Source organism: Astyanax mexicanus, chromosome 16 (assembly GCF_023375975.1).
Source record: "Astyanax mexicanus isolate ESR-SI-001 chromosome 16, AstMex3_surface, whole genome shotgun sequence".
Taxonomy (NCBI): domain Eukaryota; kingdom Metazoa; phylum Chordata; class Actinopteri; order Characiformes; family Acestrorhamphidae; genus Astyanax; species Astyanax mexicanus.
In genome coordinates this window covers 9,939,113-9,960,537 of record NC_064423.1, presented here as the reverse complement: position 1 = coordinate 9,960,537, position 21,425 = coordinate 9,939,113, and the positions used below count along the sequence as shown (strand labels likewise).

The window sequence follows — 21,425 nt, the reverse complement described above, 5'->3', positions numbered from 1 at the left end:
AAACCTGTGCCTAAAGTGTAATTATGGTGTGTAGCAGTGGACGAATTGCTATTGTATTAAAAGCGAAGAGACGAACTTACCGGAGGACCACAGAGTTCAGCGAAAACAGTAGTTTGGACGAGAATAAAATCACAGAGGACCCCCATAAAAAAAAAAAAAATACCTCAGAACCCCCTGAGAAAAGAGCGTGTTGTATTGGTATAAGAATATATTAGACACAGCAGTGCTGCTGGAATTTTTTAACATCTCAGTGTCTCTGCTGCACTAAGAATAATCTTATAATTGTGTTTTTATACTATAACAATTTGAAACAATTGCAATATATCATGTTGTTTACAGTGCTGCAATACTGTACTGTACAGTACTGGGATGCATATCATTTTGCTAAGTTTTTGCCAATACACATGCCCTAATGCAGGTGTCAGAAATAAGGCGATGAACATAATGTTATTCTTGGTCAGTGTACAAAGACATACTGTATTTTATGGACTATAAGGTGCACCATATTATAAGACGCACTATCAATGAGCATCTATTTTCTGATGTATTTTTCAGATTATAAGGCCCAATTTAAGCCAATTTTTAGTAAGGATGCTGGTGAAAGTGTTTAAGTAAACAAATATACTAGCCGCAATTAGCAGCACTTAGCGCTAGTAAATGAGCTACACTGAGGAACCCTTAGTGTTTCAGGGAGCTAGTGGTTTGTCCCACGTAGCTTGTTTTAACACAGAAACAAGCAAACTACAGTCCAATATACCCACATCTAAACAGCGAAAGAGCTAGCGCTGCGGTTAGCGGCTAATGCTATAACTGCTCCAGCCTTTGAGCTGGAGAAACTTCACTAAAAATTAACCTTATAATGCTGTACTTCAGCGGAGTGGCTTCTCTACTTTCTTACAACCTAACTGGTCAAATTCATAGATAAGGCGCACTGACGATTTTTGGAAGAAAAAAAGGATTTTAATTTTGTCTTATAGTGTGAAAAATATGTCAATTTTTGTATATAATATTTTTTTTTATTTGTAAGACCATATAAAGGTTTTTTTTAAAGGATAGCACTTAATTCTTTATATGGTACCATTATATGATTATGTGACAGTGACTGTATATGTTGTGCAATACAATTGAGAAAGAATTGCTTCATTGTTTATGGATACACACTAAATATTCTGATAAGTAAACAGACAGTAACAGCAGTCAGTCAGTACTGTGTAGGTTTTCCTAACCTGATCTAAGTGCTTCCTACATCTTCTCGTTTTCCCATGTTCTTCACACCTTCTTTCACAACACGGTCTCACACCCTCTCAGTGGGGTTTAAATATGATGGTTATGTGGATATGACATCACCCAAACTTCCTCACTCCTCGTCCCACTCCATCACTGCGTGAGTGGTGTGTAGTGTCCGTCATCTTGTTTACAGATTGTGTCATCCTCCTCTACTGCAAGAGTTATTCTTTAAGTAAACTTTACCAGTATTTACTGATCTGAAACTTAAAGTTTGGACACTCTCATTCAATGTTTTTATAAAAAAAAAGAAATCCTACATTGTAAATGAATACTGAAGTCATTCAGATTATGAAGGAACACATAAGGAATCATGTAGTAACTTAAATTTGTTAAACAAACCAAAATACCTTGTGAAGCATTTAGGTGCTCTTATCTGGGGTGCTATAATCTTGTAAGTCTGATGAATTCATTCTGTGCAACAGAAGAAACTCCTGCTCTTACTTTCTGGGGCAGTCCTGATGAGTGCCAGTTTCATCATAACGTTTTTTATGGTCTTTGCAACTGCACACTTGAGGATGCTTTTAAAGTTCTCAAAATGTTTTGAGTTGACTGACCTTCATTTTTTAAGTCATTTTTTCTTTACTTATTTGAGTAGTACTTGTCATAATATGAATTAGAACATTAATCAAATAAAGCTTTTCACTGTATACCTGTAACTATACCTCTTTACAACTTTTCAACTGATGCTCTCAAACACATTAAGAGACAAGAAATTCAAGTAATTAACTCTTGACAAGTTCAGCACAGCTGTTAACTGAAAGCTGATCATTCCAGGTGACTCTACCTCATAAAGCTAACTCAGACAATCTAGCCAAGATGTGCAAAGAATCTAAAGTATGAAACATATTCTGGTTTGCTTAACACGTATTAATTACAAAATTTTATATGTTTTTGTTCATAGCTTGGACGACTTTAGTATTAATCTACAATGCAGAATATTTGAAAATAATGAAAAAACATTATATTTAAAGTGTTTCCAATCTGTTGACTGGTATACATCACTTTTCAAGTAATAATTTTGCAAACCAGAACTAGTAGCAAGACAAATAATCGAGCAACAAACAAAACATAAAACCCCCAGTGATCAGACTGAAACAAACAGCAGCAAAGGGAAAACTCTCTAAAAGCTGGAGGAAGAAAGCTTGGGAAGAACCAGGGCTCACAGTGGGGACCCATCCTGGTCCATATCCTGGTCAGAACTGCTTATAAATTGTTGATTAAAAGGCCACTATACAACCATATAGATGTAATAAGGCCTTACGCATTAAAAATGCTTAATACTTAAAATAATCACAGTGGGGAAAAACGCTGTTACTCAAAGCATTCGCATAGTGTTCATTTTTTGTGATTGACATCACTTATATAAAAATAAATGGATTTTGCCAATCTTACACGGATTCTTTTATTTACATTTAATTACCCATTATTAAATACTTAAGAAAACTCTTGACTTACACATACATTCACTGTTTGGTACTTGCATTGGTGATTTTAATGGATTTGTTTGTTCCAAGTAAATAAATAAATTTTCTAAAACATATTGTTTTAGGAACATACGGTAGCTACGGTAGCGTGAAAAAGTTTTTGCCCGCTCAAAGATTTCTTTTGTTCGTGCTTTTTTACATTTTCTTACATTTTTTTTAGATTATCAAATAAACTTTAATATCAGACAGATATTATCTGAGTATAATATAATATAAATATAAAAAGCACATTTTAAAAAATCTATTTAATGATTCAATAAAAAGAAAGAGACTGGGTGAAAAAAAACACTTCTAAACAAAAAGAACACAACGGCCCATCTTACATTCACTTACAGACATCTTGATGATCCCCAGTACTTTGAGTAAATATTCTTTGGACTGATGTGACAAAGGTGGAACATTTTGGAAGTTTTTTGTCCCGTTAAATCTGGCATAAAATGAACACATAATTTCAGAGAAAGAACATCATACTGAATGTAAAACATGGTGGTGGTAGAACGTGGTGATGGTCTGGGGCTGCTTTGCTGCTTCAGGATCTGGACAACTTGCTTTAACAGATGGAAGCAGGAATTCTGCTGTTTAACAAACGATCTTGAAGGAGAATATCCGACCATCTGTTCATGACCTCAAGCTCAGGTGTACTTGGGTTCTGCAGCAGGACAATGATCCAAAGCACACAAACAAGTTCACCTCTGAATAGTTTAAAAATTATCTTAAACATGATGTTTATGCTGGAAATCCTCAAATGTGTAAAAAAAAAAAAAAACTTTTTCACACAGAGATAGATTTGTTTGGATAGTTTTTTTCTCCTTTAATAAATAAAATTATACTTTTTATACTAAAAAGTTATTTTTTATATTTACCCAAGTTATATTTGTCTGATATTAAAGTTTGTTTGATTATCTGAAAAATATCAGTATGACAAAAAGCAAAAACAGAAGAAATCTGTTTTGGGGGGGAAATATATGTCTTTAATTGTATTGTACAATTACTTTTTGTGGAGAACCTAATTGACCTATTTGTGGCTTTACACACATTCTTCTAGCACAAATACATTTAATAAAAATGTGAAGATCACTACTCAATTTGAAATCTTGATCAAATTTTTCTAGCTTAAAAGATCACACTTTAAAAACATTAGTCATGATGACGATTTGACTTCTTATCTAAAGCGTTCATGGTTTATTTATATACCGTCTCATTTGACTTTTTCCTCATTTGACATAATGTTGAGCTTTGAGTCTTTTGAGTGCTTCCAGTTTGTCCCAGCACTGAGGCCTGAAGGCAGCAGACAGTATTGACTCGGGCCTCGCCTGGTCTAATGGTTACTCTCCCTCAGGCTTTCTCCTATCCCTCCTGTTAGAGTGTTCAATTATTCATAGCACCCCCTCTTATATTAAAAGCAGCCAGGAGTCGAGGCTCTCGCCCACAGGCCTCTTGCTCGCTGCACTTTAAGATGCTCTGCTGTTGGAGGAGTGCTGTCAGCCTGTGGGGTTATTCACTGCTGAGATGTTAAAGGCTGAAGACTTTTGGTTATCAGTTTTGCTTTTATTCTTGTTACATTTTCGTTTTGTTACAGATAATAGTCTTGGTTAGCTATTGTTTAACAGATAGACAAACATTTATATATATTTTTTTGTTTCTGCTAAACTGAATTTAATTTGTTGCAGTAGTATACTCTTAAAATGTTTTTATAGCAAGTCGGTGTTCTGTCGTATCGCAATATTGCTCAGTCCTACACTGCACTACTCTGACACAAGCCTTCTAATATTATTGATAATTTCCTCTGCCTTGCCATGAGCACAATTGCAAGTGTTCCTCACAAGAGCCTCGCTTAAAAGATAGCACCTCACAACTTATATGGGCATGAGGCATTGGCATTCCCAAACCATCCCCTGAGGTAACACTTCCTGATCAATTTAAATTTACATACTGCTATCTCATGACTTTTGTCAAGTCAATGTGTAGTTCATTAGGTCTTTATAATGGAAGCCTGTATGGAACAGACTCTGTATAGAAAAGATTTGCTAAGGGTCACAGAGTGGTCCAACAGTCAACAGCACTGCTACTATGATTGGAAGATTGCTGGTTCGAATCAGAGTTATGCAGCTTGCCATCAGCTGCCGGAGCCCCGAGAGAGCACAACTCTTTCCCCTCAGTCAGCACATTTGGATTTGCCACCAATCCAAAGATCTGGAGTTCTTTTATTTCTTACGGTTCTACACAGAAATCTTGACCTTTTCTCTAGAACAGTTGAAAACCTTTTTTTAATGTTAAAGGAATGTAGAATGTGTAGAAATAACTACAATCTTTCATTCGCGAATATCAATCAGGAAACCTTATCAGTGCTTTAAAGAACCATATACATGAGGTGGTACATACTGTAAGTAATAATATGTCTTATACTGTCTTATACTGTTCATTCAAGTAATTTTATGTTATATATATATATTATAGTATGAGTAACATGGTTGCTGTAATTTTCTATGTTTTTTTTTTTTTTTTTTTTTTTTTTACAGAAAAATCTAAACACAAACACACACACACACACACACACCAGTCCAGGGGGAGAGGCGTGTGAATCCTTTATGAGGCTGACCTGATTTTCTTCGCCTCACCCTCTTTGCTGTAACTGGGACTTGTTTCCCCACTGCCGTGTGCTAGCTTTAGCATTAGCATGCAGCACCCACCTCCGTCTGACTGAACCCTGCTGTTTGTTTGCTATGCCCCGATTACAGGCGACGTGGAGATGGGAGCCAAGCAGTCGGCGGTTGGCGGCGCCTCCTTGGGCCAATCGCCCACCCTGGAGAACATCCGGGCTGCCTACGGGGAGGACGAGGGCTGCAGGGCGCAGGAGCTGATCCGCATCGCCTGCTGCCAGGAGAACGGTGCAGGACGGCCAGATGGGGTAGGTCAAGAAACTGAAGTCTTTTTGACTCTTTTACAAAACTTGCTTATGTACTGTTCTATACATGCATTGCCTTATGTTCCAGTGTGGATTGCTGGAACTTAGAACTTCCAGAAATCTGATCTTGATTTATTGATAATGAATAACGAGCTCAGAAGCATGGTAGAGGTTCTGAACTTCAGGTTATCATCCAAGAATCAGCAGGGCAACAAAAACGGGAAGCCCAGGGTTATTCATAGCAAACATGAAACCTCAGCAGAATCTGGAAGTTGGTACCAACAGTGCTATTAATGGCATTTTTACACCTTAAACAGCCTGGACCAGAATCTAGACCATGGTTCCAGTTTGTGTTATATTGTATACATATAATCTAATTCATTTTGGTTTCACACTGCAGTTCACGAAGCGCATTAAAGAACATTTGCATAACAAGTCCTGTCATTATCGTTTACATCAACTACATCGGCTTCATCTTCGTATACTAGACGCTGATTGGTTTCTAAAACAGGGTTCCTGCAGGTCCTTAAAAAAAGTCTAATCCGGGGAGAGAAGGTTAGCGACGAGCTAGATAACATTACCAGGGACAGAACTAAGGTTAGCGGATTGCTACCTAACATTAACGGTGAGTTACATACTAACGTTACCCGAGAGAGAACTAAAGAAATTAAGACAACATTAAACATTAAATTTGACTTTTAAAATGGTACAAGAACCATTTGATGAAAGCATCAGCAAGATGCTTTTCTGGCAGTTCTGTCAAATTCTGCCCAATCTGCAAGATTTGGACTCCCTTTCTCAGGTACACGTGTCATGCAGCAGAATACAGATTGCACCTTCAGATTTCTTTATTTCTGTATAAATAAGGGTCAGGCTACAGTAACAGTAGAAATAGGAATCACTAGCACAATCCTTTGAACTCAACAGCATAAAGTGCAACACAACAGCATGAAGTGCTGTAAGATTTTGTGGAAAAACACTGCACTGACTTTGGACTTGATGATATAACACAGTGGATCAACACCAGCAGGTGACATGTCTCTCCTAACCATCACTGATCATCAGTAGATTTTAGTCTGGAGGAGGAGTGGAGAGACACACAGTCCAAGCTGCTTGAGGTCTAGTGTGAAGTTTCCACCAATCAGTGATGGTTTGGAGAGACATGTCATCTTGCTGGTGTTGATCCACTGTGTTTTATATCAAGTCTAGAACTGCTAGGCTACTCTAATATGCAGGATGCGGCACTGAATTATAAAAGTACCAATATACAATGTAGAACATGTAGCTTTGTCTCAAAATTATCTTTTTGATATTACCTTATGGGATGAAAAAATATCGAGATATATATCGTATATCGCAATTCAGAAAAAAATATCGATCCATATCGCCCAGCCCTAACTGAACTAGACTTTAAGTTCAGACTCATTCAAGCAACAATTTCTCTGAATGGAACCATTCAGGAAGTGTCCAGATTTTTTCTACAGTCATGTGTTCCTACTTGGTTACTAACACATCTGTTCAAACCTTAAAAAGGTAAACAGTAACTACAGCTGTTTTTTTAAAGCCAAGCATGCAGTCGCGGAAGGCTTTTTTTCCTGCTTTATACATCACCGACTGCTCTCCTGTTTGTTTGTTTTTTTTCTTTTTAATATTCCAAAGGCATCCAAAATATGCTTCCTTTGTTTCTGATAAGTCAAAAGATTCAACTGGTTTAACCTTTGAGATCTCCAGTAAGTCACTCACAGTGCTTAATGCACAATGTTGGGAAAAATCCAGAAATTTAATTTATATTTTTTTGTAATGTATCTATTCGGTTCATCTGCCCCAACTGGCGAACTGATCCTCTTACCTTCAGGCCTCAGCTGCCCCAAGCCAATGATCACAAAACAGATCTATAGAGACCACGCAATGGTGCCTGAAGCAAGTGTGTTTTCAGCTTCCTGATCAATCGCTGAAGTTCCTGGGGAAGGATTGTGTGGCGTGTAGATGCATTAAGACTGAACGCACACTGCAAAATCTCTCTGATGCCAGAACACTAGGCGACAAGTTGCTGGCAGGCAGGATGATAAACTGGTACATGTTCTTTTACTCAGAATCTGCTGATGTTTAAAAAAAAAAAAAAAACTAACTTTCCCTTTTTTTTGTCTGGAGGGAAATCATCCTCATAAATTAGGAGCTGAATAATAAAAGTATTTCTGCACTTAGAAGAGATAAAAGAGAGATTGTGTTCTGATTGTTTGTTTGCTTTGCCAGTGGCAAAAAAACTGTTAATGAAAGATACAAAACTTTAATAGTATCCCTATCCCTCATAGCTCTTTTCCGCCAACGTAGAATCAGCACTGTTCTGGTTCACAAACCTAATTTTGAACTGTTCGCCATGTTTTCACCAACTAAAGTAGGTTCCAGAATCAGGAACATTTATTTGCATCAGGAACTGAAGAATACTAGGTTCTTTAGCACGGACCATGATTGCTTATGTTCACCGCTGCCATGCAACACCCTCTGTTCATGATGTATAATGTGACTAGGGGTGGGTATTGTCACTGATTTCCCAGTTCGATTCGATTTCCCCGTTTCGATTCAAAATCGATTATTAAATATAGCTGTTAAATATACTTCCAGTATTTGAGCTAAACTGCTGTTTAGGCACAGTTTAATCTGCTATATTAGCCAGATAATACAAACCACCACAGCTAAGAACAAACACTGTGTCTGCTCCATGCTGTTTACATTCACCGTCTGTGCTGCATTCACTGCTTTCAGTCACGTGACTATGCTTACTTTGTGGTTTTGTGTTTTGTGTTAAGGCAGCTTTACAAAGCACAGATATATGCGCTGGAGCACAGAATCTTCTTGCTGTATTTATTACTTTCTTGCCCCCTCCCCAGACAGCTCTGACCAATCAGAGGAGACGATGTGCTTGCATGGTTTATTGTAGAGCATTTTGGTGAGTTTAGTTTTATGCCTGTGTGAAACCAAACCAAACAGAGGGAGAAATGCTCCAAGTAAACGATCTAATCAACTGATTCAGACCATAGAAAAAAACTACAGATGTGAAAATGCTCTAAGACATCCTGACTAGATGTCTAAGTTAAGGCATCTCTAAAACTTCAGGCAAGCCTTATGGTGTGTTAATGATATGCAGTGGTCCCACCTTACAACTTCCTGGATGTAAAGTATTATTTATGCCTGGTGCCAGATTTTTTTTCCTTGAATATTAAGAACTAGGCAACTTGCACATATTATTAAGGAGGTGTTTTTATTGTAAAGGCTAATGGGTATACTGTGTGCAGTGCTGTATTTACACACACCCTGATAGCTCTTTATTGCTTTCTAATAAAGCGAGACCACAGGGGACTCCAAGGCTAGAGTCCAGCACTTTGGGTTGTGTATAAGGCGATTAGTTACGATCCACGCTGGGAAGAATGCTGTTAGGGGGCGTGTCTACTGCATTAGAACAGTGCTCAGAGAGCCAATCAGCACAGACCGTGAAATTCCACTCGCAGACGGAGAAGTGAAAGGCGAAGCGTAAGACGTGTGTGTTCAGCCACCCACTTCAGATCTGTGGAATGAGGAAGTGTTTATTCTGCTGTTGGAGGAGCACTTCAAACACAGGAGCCACACACACACACACAGACACACACCCTTCAGACTGTGTAGAAACACACACACACATTCACAGCTTGGAAGAGGTTCACTCTATGGACAAAGGTGTTGAGGCACATGTACATTCATTAGTTGTTTCTTCTGAAATCAAATCGATTCAGAGTTTATCCTTTTAGCTTAGTTTAGCTTTTGTTGGAGTAACTGTTTTCTGTTCTTCTCGATTTTGGAGCATTTCTGTGAAGATTCGATTGCATTCAGCAAACACATTCAACCGTAGTGCTAAGGATCTCTGCATGCTGTCTGATGATGATGATGATGATGATGATGATTCTTTATTCAGCCAGTTCGTCATCACATAATACAAAAACAATACACACATTAACAGCAAAATAATGACTGAAAACGCACAGGCAGATACATTATGCTTATAATTATGCCTGTCCAACATAATTAAATTAATAAAAAATAAGCTAACCTTCAGAATTCTTACATTCTAAAATAAAATAGAATGAAAATGGAATAATAAAATAGAATAAAAAAAACATTTAACACTTATAACCATTTTTTGAAAAATCAAAATTGAACTACCGTATTTTTCGGACTATAAGGCGCACCGTATTATAAGACGCACCATCAAAGAACGCCTATTTTCTGGTATTTTTCCATTCATAGGGCGCATCGCATTATAAGGCGCATTAAGTGACACTAGAAAGGGTGCCTATATCAAAGTGAACAGTACACAGATTCCTCTCCTGAAAACTGTTTATTTGGGTGAGTAAAGTGCTTCAGTTTATTTACAGTAAGCTTAGATTTCCAGATTTCCACTAAGGCTTGCTGCACCAGCGTTAGCATAGCTATCCGCTAGCACGCTAGCTAGTCCCCTAAACTAGTAAAGTTAACCCAAACTTAAACGACAGCGTTACACTGAGTAATCCTGCGTGTTCTGGTAAGACAGTGAGATATTAGCTAGCGATTCGTCCCCCGTAGCTTGTTTTAACACGGTAAACAAGCAGATTACAGGCTGATAAAACTCACCTCTGAGAGAGTTAGTGCTTAGCATCTAGCTAATGCTAGCCAGGCAAAGCAGCACAGACTTACAGGCCGATAACTCACCTCTGAACAGGGAACGCTTAGCGATTAGCATCTAACTCTAATAATACTGCTCCAGCAGTATTAAAAGTGCTAAATTTAGATAATACTGATCTCTGAACAGTGAAAAAGTTAGCTAGCTTAGCGATTAGCATCTAGCTAATGCTATTGCTGCTCCAGCCACGGAGCTGCACGGCTCTGCACGGAGTGTGTGTTTACTTTAGATAATTTAGATAATACTGATCTCTGAACAGTGAATAAGCTAGCTAGCTTAGCGGTTAGCATCTAGCTAATGCTATTGCTGCTCCAGCCTCGGAGCTGCACGGCTCTGGACTCTGTATAGCACTGAAACTCTCTATAACGCTGCACGGAGTGTGTGTTTACTGCTCCTTACAACCTGACGAGTAAAATCCATACAAAAGGCGCACCGTATTATAAGACGCACTGTCAATTTTTGTGAAAATTAAAAGTTTTTAAGTGCGCCTTATAGTCCGAAAAATACGGTACACATTCGTAAATCCATGTTAACATTATTCCAAAATTTAACTCCAACAACAGATATACTGTACATCTTCTTTTAATCTCTTTTCTAGATTTTTGGACAACAAATTAACAAACATCTCGCAGTTTATATTTAGACTTAGTGTATTGAGAAAAACCTAATTAACTTTGTACTTTTTACATTATTTGTATTATTTTTAATAGTAAACCAAATCATACAATTTCGTAAAATAGGATTTTTTTATTGGTACGTTCATAGTAACCAGCTTTACATCCCCAGCTCCTTCTTCAAATCATATTAAAAGTATTAGATGAATACTTTGAGTACATACTATAGAGTTCCATTGCTCCATGGCTCAGTGTCGGCACAATACTTCTCTACTTGAGTTAGTCTTCTTGAAGAGTGTTTTCACACCTGTAGTTGGTTTCTATGATGAGGTTGTGTAGTTGGAGCATTTCTCCCTCTGTTTGGTTTGTTTTCACACAGGCATTAAGCTAAATGCACCAAAATGCGTTTACTGGTCTTGATCTGACCCAGATATCAAATATTCTTCTTCTTTTTAATTGAGCTAAACTGCTGGTAAGGCACAGTTCATTCTGATATGTTAGCCAGATAATATACTTCTATAAACAAACCATGTCTCTGCTGCTGATGCTGTTTACACACTAAGAGCGCAGTATGTGCAGTGTTTACTGCTCATAGCTGCGAAACTGCACAGATATATACAACATTTTCTCGCTATATTTACTTTATTTTCTTGCTCCCTCACCAGACAGCTGTGACCAATCAGAGGCAATGATGTGCTTGCGTGGTTTATTGGTGCACATCTTTGTGCGTTTAGGTTTATGCCTGTGTGAAAACAAACCAAACAGAGGGAGAAAACACTACAAGTAAATGAACTCAACAACTGATCCGGACCATAGAAACCAACTACAGGTGTAAAAATGCTCTTCTGTACTCAGTAATCTGTACAACCAAGTATTTGAATTGAAACCACTAATAAAAATAGAATAGTATTTTATATTTCTTACATCCATTTTTTATTTACATTTAAATATCCACTATAAACAGAATATTGTTGTGATCAATTAAATTAAATCTGTCTCTTTGTTCAGGTCTTCTACATTCTGCAGTATGTTGGTAATCTTGCAGCTTCTGCAGTTCCTCACTGGGCCTTTGATCACATGATCACATGCTTTAAAATCTTGGTACCTGTAAAACACCTTACTCATTGTTATGAAATAAGTAAACAGTGGAGCACAAAAAACAAACTGCATACCAGGATGTAAAGCCATAATCAAATTTAGCATTAGATAAGCAGCAGGTTTGCAGCTGAGTTTGTGGTAAAGCGCTTTTATTTTTATTTTTTTTTGTGTATGATGTAGGTTCTGTCATGCGAAACGTAATGGGACAGAAACTACTATTGTGTCCCGTGACTTTTGCCATGCCCCATGAAAGCTACAAAATGCTAAACTGATATGGAAAATATGTGTGTGCTCGTCTGTTGCATGGACGGTTCTAGACAGATTCCACCGGTCACGCTCATAAGAGCTCACTGCACTCGTCTGTCCACTGATTTGATCTTCTATGATTTAAGTGCTGCCACTATGATCGGGAGATCGCTGGTTCAAATCACGGTTATGCGACTTGCCATCAGCTGCCAGAGCCCTGAGAGCACACAATTTTCCTTGCTCTCTCAATGGGCGAGTAGATGGCACTCTTTCCCTTCATCACTCCTAGGGTGATGTTGATCACCCTGATCAGCATCTGTGAGCTGATGTATCAGAACTGAGTCGCTGCACTTTCCTCCGAGCGCACTGTGATGCTCCTCGGCAATGCGGCAGATTGAAAAGTGGCGGTGGCTGACTTCACATGTTAAGTCTTCTCTTTCTTGTGTTGGGATATCATCAGTGATGAAGGATATGCAGCTGAGAAGCAGCTGAGTGGGTGGTACAATGGGCCTAGCTAAAATTGTGTAGAAAAAAAATAAAAAAAATAAGAAAGAATAGAAAGAAAAAAAACTATATGCTTTGAGATCCCATGGATTTTGGCATGTCATTGTAAATTGAGAAATAACTTTTACATTCTTTAATTCTGAATTCTGTTAAGTTTCTGAGCACACAAAACTATTTTAGACATGGTTGTTCTATTGTTCTGGCTGACAGGGAAATTTTATTTTATTGTGCGGGGAGAAGTTATGACCTCAAAATGTATCCGGTGCAGATGATAAGAACATGGTTAGGGAGGTTTTTGGAGGAGCCTGTCTTATTTAAGGTCTACAGTTCTGTGTGTCACTAAACCAGCTGACTATGAAACAAGGTCACTGTGTAATATAATCATTTGTGAGCCATATCAGGTTTATTCCAGTATAACGGGTTTTCACTTTCTAAATCCAGCTCATAAAACCCAAACTGTCCCACTTTCTTCACACATATTGTTCTTCTAGTTACATATTGATTTCTATAAACAGTCATTACACTACCTTCTATTGTGCTCCCGTAAGGATTTGTTTCACTTTAAGGTGATTATAGAGCCGACTGAGTGCTATAACTGTTCTGTAACATTCAGCCTTAATTATATCATGAATTTTTATCATGAACTTTTAAAGCTGTTCGGTAAGAACTTCTTATCAGGCCGTGGAAAATTCCGCACTCTTCTTGAGTATCTGTATCATGGGTCAGATTCCTTATTGTTTTTATAATGAGGGATTATTTCAGTTTTGAATAGTCTAAATAATGTAGTCAGATTTTGTTAGGCAAGAAATGTTTTACTTTGCTTGAAGGTAGATATAAATATAGTGTACAGTGCCTTGCAAAAGTAATAACCCCTTAACGTTGCAGAGTAGCATCACAGTGCACTAGGAGGAAAAGCGCAGCGACTCGGTTCTGATACATCAGCACACAGACGCCTTGTGCTGATTGACATCACCCTAGGAGTGATGAGAAGAGAGAGCGCCATCTACCCACCCAGAGAGAGTTTGCGAGTATTGTGCTCTCTCAGTGCTCCAGCAGCTGATGACAAGCTGCATGACAGGGATTCGAACCAGTGATCTTCTGATAATAGTGGTAGCACTTTAGGCCGCTGGACCACTAGCTGCCCTAAGTTAAAATATATTTATTTAGCCTTCTGGAGTCTCACAAGCTCACAAGCTATCTCAATGGTTCTATTATAGGGTTTCAGTCATGTGAAATTTTTATTGATTTATTTATTTATTTTTTGTGCCTGCCATATTTGGTGCTCAGCAAAACACACTGATGATTAAACTCAAAGAGCATTTGGCTTTAGAAGCTGTAATCTTGCTAAAAGTTTAAGTTACAATACAAATTAAAGTTCTTTACTGGTGAAACTGGCACTAATTTGTTAGTTGGGTAGCTGAGCTACACGACTCTAACTGTCTAGAATGGATTCTAGCCAACCAAGAAGAGCACCCTGCAAATCACACAGCCCCCAAAACACAAGGGCATTTAGGATTAGAAGCTGTAACCTTACTGAAAACTGAAATTGTATGCACATTTAAGTTTAATACTGGTTGAACTCGCACTAATGTTTTAGCTGGGTAGATAAGCTACGCTAAGCTAACCATCTAAAAAGGGTTCTAGCTAACTAAGGAGAGCACCCTGGAAAACCCACAGCCCCTAAAACACAGGGGCATTTTAGATTAGAAGCTGTAGTCTTGCTGAAAACAGAAATTTAATATGTATTTAAGTTTTATACTGGTAGTAATGGCACTAATGTGTTAGCTGGGAAGCTAAACTGTGCTAAGCTAAATAAAAAAGGTATTCTAGCCAACCAGAGAGAATCTTATCATAAGATCATGCGTCACTAATATTTTGATTTACCAATTGAACCCATAAACTAGTAGCCAACCAATCACTCCACCAATTACAAAGTTTTATTGAGTCATTGTGTGCAAGTGGCGAAAGGGTGGCAGGTGGTTTAGTAGTCTGAAGCCCTGCAACTATGAACAGGAGATCGCTGGTTTGAATCCCAGTCATGCAGCTTGCCATCAGCTGCGGCATCCCTGAGAGAATTGCTGAATTAAAAATGCTTAAAATTTTAAGTAGGCTAAATAGTTCAAATTGATTTAGAAATTATATGATGAAAATGATCATGTGTCATGTGACTAAAATTTCATTTAATCTTCAAAAATTCTCAAATCAGTCGGTCTGATAAAGTTCTGATAACAATAAGAACAGTGTAAAAGACACTTAAAAACAGCCATGGATGTCTGAGCCAGACATGTGGACACAGTAACTGTAAAAAAAAAAAAAAAAAAAAAAAAAAAAAAACTTTTAATTGTAGATTTTTAGTTTTATCTCAACATCGTTTTTCAGTTTATTCAATAGAGTATCAAAGGCCACAGTATGTTCCACTTGAAGGGCTACTGCCTTTCTATGTTGGACTATGTAGGGCTGTCAGTGTTAAAGCATAAATGCATGCGAGTAATTTAGAACCAGTAACACGTTATTATTTTTTTCATGCAAATTATTTACGCCACCAAGTTTGACCCTTAACTTCCGCCATAATCTGGCCCACCCCAGTGCAGTTTAAACTGATATATTAGCCAGATAATGTACTGCTATGAACAAATGCTGTTTCTGCTGCTCCATGCTGTTTACATATGCAGTATGTGCAGCGTTCACTGCTCACTTCTGCACTGGATGTCCCATTGAAACACTGTTTAAAAGCACAGCGGCAAATTTGTAGCATTCTGTGTTAAAGCAGCTTCGCACTACACAGCTATACGTGCTGGAACATAGTCTTCTCACTATATTTACATTCTTGCTTCATACCAGACAGCTCTGACCAATCAGAAGAGACAATTTGCTTGAGTGGTTTATTGGTGCACATTTTAGTGCATTTAGCTTTGTGCCTGTTTGAACCCAAACCCAATAGGGGGAGAAAATGCTCCAAGTAATAGAACTCAATCAGAAATCCTTCCAACCAAGATGTTTAAAATAAAGAAAAAAGTTTTATTTATCAAATTTATCATGCATTCTTTATTCCAGCGCCTCATGTAGGCTTTATTTCACCTCAAACATAAAATTATATACTAGTATTTTAATTGACACCACTAATATATAAATATAATTGCATTTTACATTTCTGACATTCATTCTTTTATTTGCATTTAAATATCCACTATAGAAACTTGCATCCTAAGAAGAAAAAGTGCAATTAATTGCAGTTAAATCACAAAATTTTGTTGTGATTAATCTAATTACTTTGTTTAATCAATTGACACCACTAATGTTTTACTCTCACCATTTCTAAACAAACACTATCCCAAAAGTGAAGCATGGTGGTGGTAGCATTGTGGTGTAAGTATGTTTTCCCTCTGCTGAGATCAGCACTGAAACTAGACCCATCTTTTCACCCACAGATTTCAAATTTCACACAAGTGGGAAGTTTCATATCTCTGTAAAATCTTTGCCCTTCACATATATGCCCTGTTTTACATTGATTGTACTGTAAGAATAATTTATGCAAATGTTAAGGGTCTGAAACTCTTTACCTTTAAGGCTGTATCACTGTAGCACAGTACAGAAAGCCTTAAATATGAAGGGAACTGTAAGCAGAGCTTCAGGGTTGGAAACTGTCAGCCTATGTGAGCCAGATTTAAAAAAGAGGGAAGTGGTCACTTCCATTTATGCTCATTGAGACGAACTGACTGTAGCCATGAGAGGCAGAAGAGCTGATTCATCTGAAGGCACAGAGCAGCTGGATGCTGTAGTAGAGCAATATATCCTCAACCTGTACCTGAGTGATTTTCTTAAAAAAAGAACCAATCATAATGAAATAAATATAGTTAACATGCCGCACATTAACAGTTAAGTTTGTCTTTATCTTTCTCCTAGAAACGTTTACTATTAGCCTCAGTGTTTTATTACTGAGAAACGGATACTGCAGTCATAATTAGCCTTGTTACCATATATTACATTATCCACTTATTATTCAGTATATGGATTTGACCCTTAATCATTTTTATTGACCTCAGTATAACCCACTGTATTTTTCATATCAGAAGGAGCCCATTAATGTAAATGAGCTGTTATTTCAGCTTAATTTAAAATCAGTGGTTTTATTTTAGTTCTATTTTATTATTTAGAATATTAAACCTGTTAATATTACAATTTCAATGTCTGTATATCCCTATTAATTAAAAGGTTGTTGTAGTTTTTTTAAAGTTTTAATGCATTATGTAGCTTATACTCATGTTATCAGTGGCATAAAAATCTTTTAATGAAGTGCTGAATAATATCATTTATCACAGTTGTTTTTGGGACATTATATAGCACTACAAATATACAGTAGTTGGGGTGCCGAGTGTCTAAAGCACTGCCACTATGATCAGGAGATTGCTGGTTCGAATCCCAGTCATGCAGCTTGCCATCAGCTGCTGGAGCCCTGAAAGAGCACAATTGGCCTAGGGTGATTTCAGTCAGCACAAGGCGTCTGTGAGCTGATGTATCGGAACCGAGTCGCCGCATTGTCCTCTGAGCATGCTGGCTTCTCGGCAATGCTACACGGTTTTCATGCATCTTGACATGTTTTCCTCCACCAGTCTTACGCACTGCTTTTGGATAACTGAAGCACTTCAGAGTAAAACGCTGGTTCTCTAAAAATAGCAATGACCAATGACATGTGAAAGCTGATATTAAGCTCTTTAGCCTATAAAGTTGTTTCAGTGGCCCATATTAGGCCTACTTACAGCTTAATTTGGATTTTAGGTGAATATTAATTGTTATAACAATATCTTAATATTCCCAAGCTTAATCTTTTTACAGAAAATCTGTACAACAATCTTGTGGCCTAATTACTCATTAAATGTTGAATTAAATAGAGCAGTACCTTTTGTTTATGTTTAGAATGATCCTAAATGAAAAGTGCATGTGTCGCCACCTAGTGGCCGTGTGTGCTCCTAATAATGCAGTTAACCTCAGAATTAGGATCAGGATTTATTATTAGTGGGAACTTTCATCCCAAAGCACTATTCCTACAGTGAAGCATGGTGGTGGTAGCATGTTAATGTTTTTAGGGCTGCTTTTCTTCGTTTTTTTCCTCATATTTACTAAAAACCTTTTTATTTATTTATTTATTTATTTATTTTTAGAAATTAAAAATATACAGCTGTAGAAGGAAGTGGTTATACACATATATTTGATTTTTTTTACACAGAGAGAAGTGTATGCAATAAATATAATAATCCTTTGCTTTGGACGTATCTGTTTTTCTGCATTGATTACCAATTAAATGTGGTCTAATCTTTATTGTAGTCAGAATTATAACACATTTAACTGAACACAAAACACACAAACAGTTGTACTGTACATGTCTTATATTTACTTTTTCTAGTGTGCACTGTAGATGTATAATCACTACAAAAAAAACAATCTGTACAATTAATTGTTTTGTCGTATTTTTGTCGGTAGATTGTCTGGTTGTACTAGTGTAGTGGTAACAAAAATTGCCTTTTAGTGCAAGTTTAGGGGTTTTTAATATAGTCTAGTACACTCTTTAACTATGTCATAACACTGATTTAACTTCGATTTTAATTAGTAACTGCAAGGCAAACATCAATTAAAGCACTGTATGCAGCAAAACAATCATCATACTCGTCACTTGTGGTGTATGATCTCCAGTTATAATTGTTGCTAATGTTATACTGATGTACTGTACATTTAATCTTGTGTATATGTGTGTGTGTTTTCTGTAGTTGGATCTGCTGTGTTTGGCCAGTCAGCACGGAGATATAGAGAGTGTACAGTTTCTGCTGAAGGACGCAAGGGTTCAGTTTCCTCAGGAGCCCGGCGAAGGGAATCCAGCCATCTTGGCTGCGCATTACGGCCGGCACAACGTGGTCCAAGAGCTACTGGACTCCATTCCACGTAAGTTCGGCCATATTGTTTTAGAATTTGTGTTTATTAGCATTTAGACGGTAGGTATGTAAACCAAGTTACCAGCTTCCCTTACTACATAGCACATTGCACTTTGGCACCTTCTGCTCCATTCATTATTTACAGTATTTCTCGGACTAGGCTCACATAAAATCCTGTAATTTTCTCAAAAATCAACAGTGACCCTTTTGTGTGAATTCTAGTTGTGCTTACTGACCTCAAACCAATTTTGTGTGGTACACAGTGATCAAAATTTTCTCTAAATGTTTTAGTACGACAAAACCGCACCTCTTGATTGATTGTCGGAGCATTACGGCTATCATAGTCAGGAGCATCGCAGAGTTATACTTAGTGTGGTGTCCTCTGTCATCGGCCATTGCAGTGAAAACATTTAAAAAGACTTGTTTGACTTTCAAAGAATTTGAAATATATTTTTTTTATTACAGTTTTGGTTACCTAGGCACCCCCAGCAGCAATAGCTGCAGAATTAGTAGCATCCTCTATTTACAGCCACCTTACTTTCTGCTTAAAATACCCATATTAACTCTTTAGATATATAAATTAACTTTTTTTAATAATACCAACTCTTAACATGATATTATGTGATGATATTATATAATGTGTGTAGTAATGCACATATTTGGGCTTATTTGTGTGGATTATAAGGTGCATTATGCAACACTAAGAAGTAAAACATGGCGACACCCTGTTCCTTAGTATTCAGCAGGTCTCTTCACTGGGTGGTGGTGGTGGGGTAACTAAAGTAAAGCTATGCTAAGTAAACAAAACTATTTTTTTTTTAAATGAGCGCTGGTTCTTAATCTACACAGATTTCTCTCCTGAAAACTGTTTATTTGGGTAAGTAAAGTGCTTCTGATTAGATTTCCACTAAGGCTGGGTGCAGAATTAGCATTAGCGGCTAACCGCCAGTGCTAGCCGTGGTTAGCGCTACTAAATGCTGCCTGACAGCACACACTGAGGAACCCCGAGTGTTCCGGTAAGCCAGGGCAATATTAGCTAGCGGTTTGTTCCAGGTAGTTCGTTTTAACACAGTAAACACGCAGACTACAGTCTGATATACTCGCCTCTGAATGTAGAAAGAGCTAGCTCTTAGTGCCGTTAGTGGCTAATGCTAACAGTGCTGCAGCAGTGCTAGCCGGGGTTAGCAGAAGGCTAGAGGCCGATAATACTCACCTCTGAACTGCTAAACAGATAGCGCTTAGTAGGGTTAGCAGCTAATGCTAATACTGCTCCACTCTCGGGGCTGGAGAACTAAACTGAAACTCCTTCACTTTAGTGGAGTGTCTTTACTGCTCCTTAAAACCTGACTGGTAAAATTCATACATAAGATGCACCAGATTATAGGACGCACTGTCAATTTGGGAAAATTAAGGACCTTTAAATGCACCTTAAAAAATACGGTACATTCTCTGTGCCAGCAATGGGGGCAACTTAAACTAGCTGAAGGTTTTCATTTAAAAGGGTGCCCACAGCCATATAGAATTCCCACAAAGAAAACAGTTTTCACTGCTGTGCTAAGAAACTTTCACCAACCAAGTCATATCTGGTCAGCTGAAGTTTTGCTGTGGTGTGTTTTTATTGATGTATGGGGAACTACAGTATTGTGCAACAACAGTTGGCATGTTTACAGTGGTGCTGGAAAGTTTATGAACCCTCTAGAATTTTCTATACAGTGTTTCTGCATACATTTGGCCTAAACCTTCATCAGATTTTCTCACAGTTTAAAGTAGATAAGGGGAACCAAATCAAACCAATGAGACAGTTATATAATATTATAAAATATTAGACTTTATTTATTTAAAAAAAATAATCAAATATTACATGGCCTCCTTTTTTGTTCATAGCACATTGTCTAAAGCATATTAACGTAATTTATTGTCAATTTTTTTATTAGAAGGAGAATTTGCTTGTATAATTCAGAATTAATTGTTCCATCAATGATTGCAAGCTGTCCTGGTCCAGCCGCAGACAAACTGTCCCAAACCTTGATACTACCAGCACTGTGTTTCATAGTTGGGGAAAAAATTTGAATACTTGAATGAAGTGTTTTTCTTTCACCAAGATTCTTTCTGCTTCACGTTAAAAAAAAATAAATATATATTTTTTAATAGCTGTCTGGCTTGTCCTTGTGTGCTTTACAATTTGCAGGTGGATAGCAGTATTATTTTTGTAAAGCAGCATGAACATTAACATTAGCTGATATAAGGCCTTTAGTTGCTTAGAAGTTACTTCGGGTTCCTTTGTGGCCTCGAAGAGGTCACGTCAAATCAAATCAAATCAAAATTTATTTGTGTAGCGCTCTTTTGTACTGAGGAGCATAAACAGCTCTTCATCTGAGCAGATCAAAAATGTCCTTTGTTCGTGTCATGAAAATTAGACTTTGCAAATCTTTAAATAAAACAGACTGATTATCATGCCATTGATTGAAATAGAAGAAAGAGAAAATTCTAACGGGTTTTCAAACTTTTAAGTGCTGCAGTAATGTCCACTGGTGTATAAGAAAGTCTAGGTGAAGGCTTCTCTTTTTAGAAGGCTGTGAAGACATCTGAGGTTTGCTCAGTGTGAAACTTGTGGTTATGCAATGATTGCTGTCTGATTGAACTCTGAGTGTTTCAGAAGAATTCTTGATTTGA

The 21,425-nt window shown here is 37.5% G+C and overlaps 1 protein-coding gene across 2 annotated transcripts in view; it reads left to right on the top strand.

Annotated features, from left to right (window-relative positions):
• lrrk1 (leucine-rich repeat kinase 1) overlaps positions 1-21,425 on the top strand; it is a 150,066-nt gene that overhangs the window by 24,793 nt on the left and 103,848 nt on the right. For both annotated transcript variants that reach the window (XM_049465458.1, XM_049465459.1), the window contains 2 exons: positions 5,510-5,679; positions 18,591-18,762. In XM_049465458.1, coding sequence (XP_049321415.1) covers positions 5,510-5,679; positions 18,591-18,762 — 342 coding nt within the window. The remainder of the gene's footprint in view (positions 1-5,509; positions 5,680-18,590; positions 18,763-21,425) is intronic.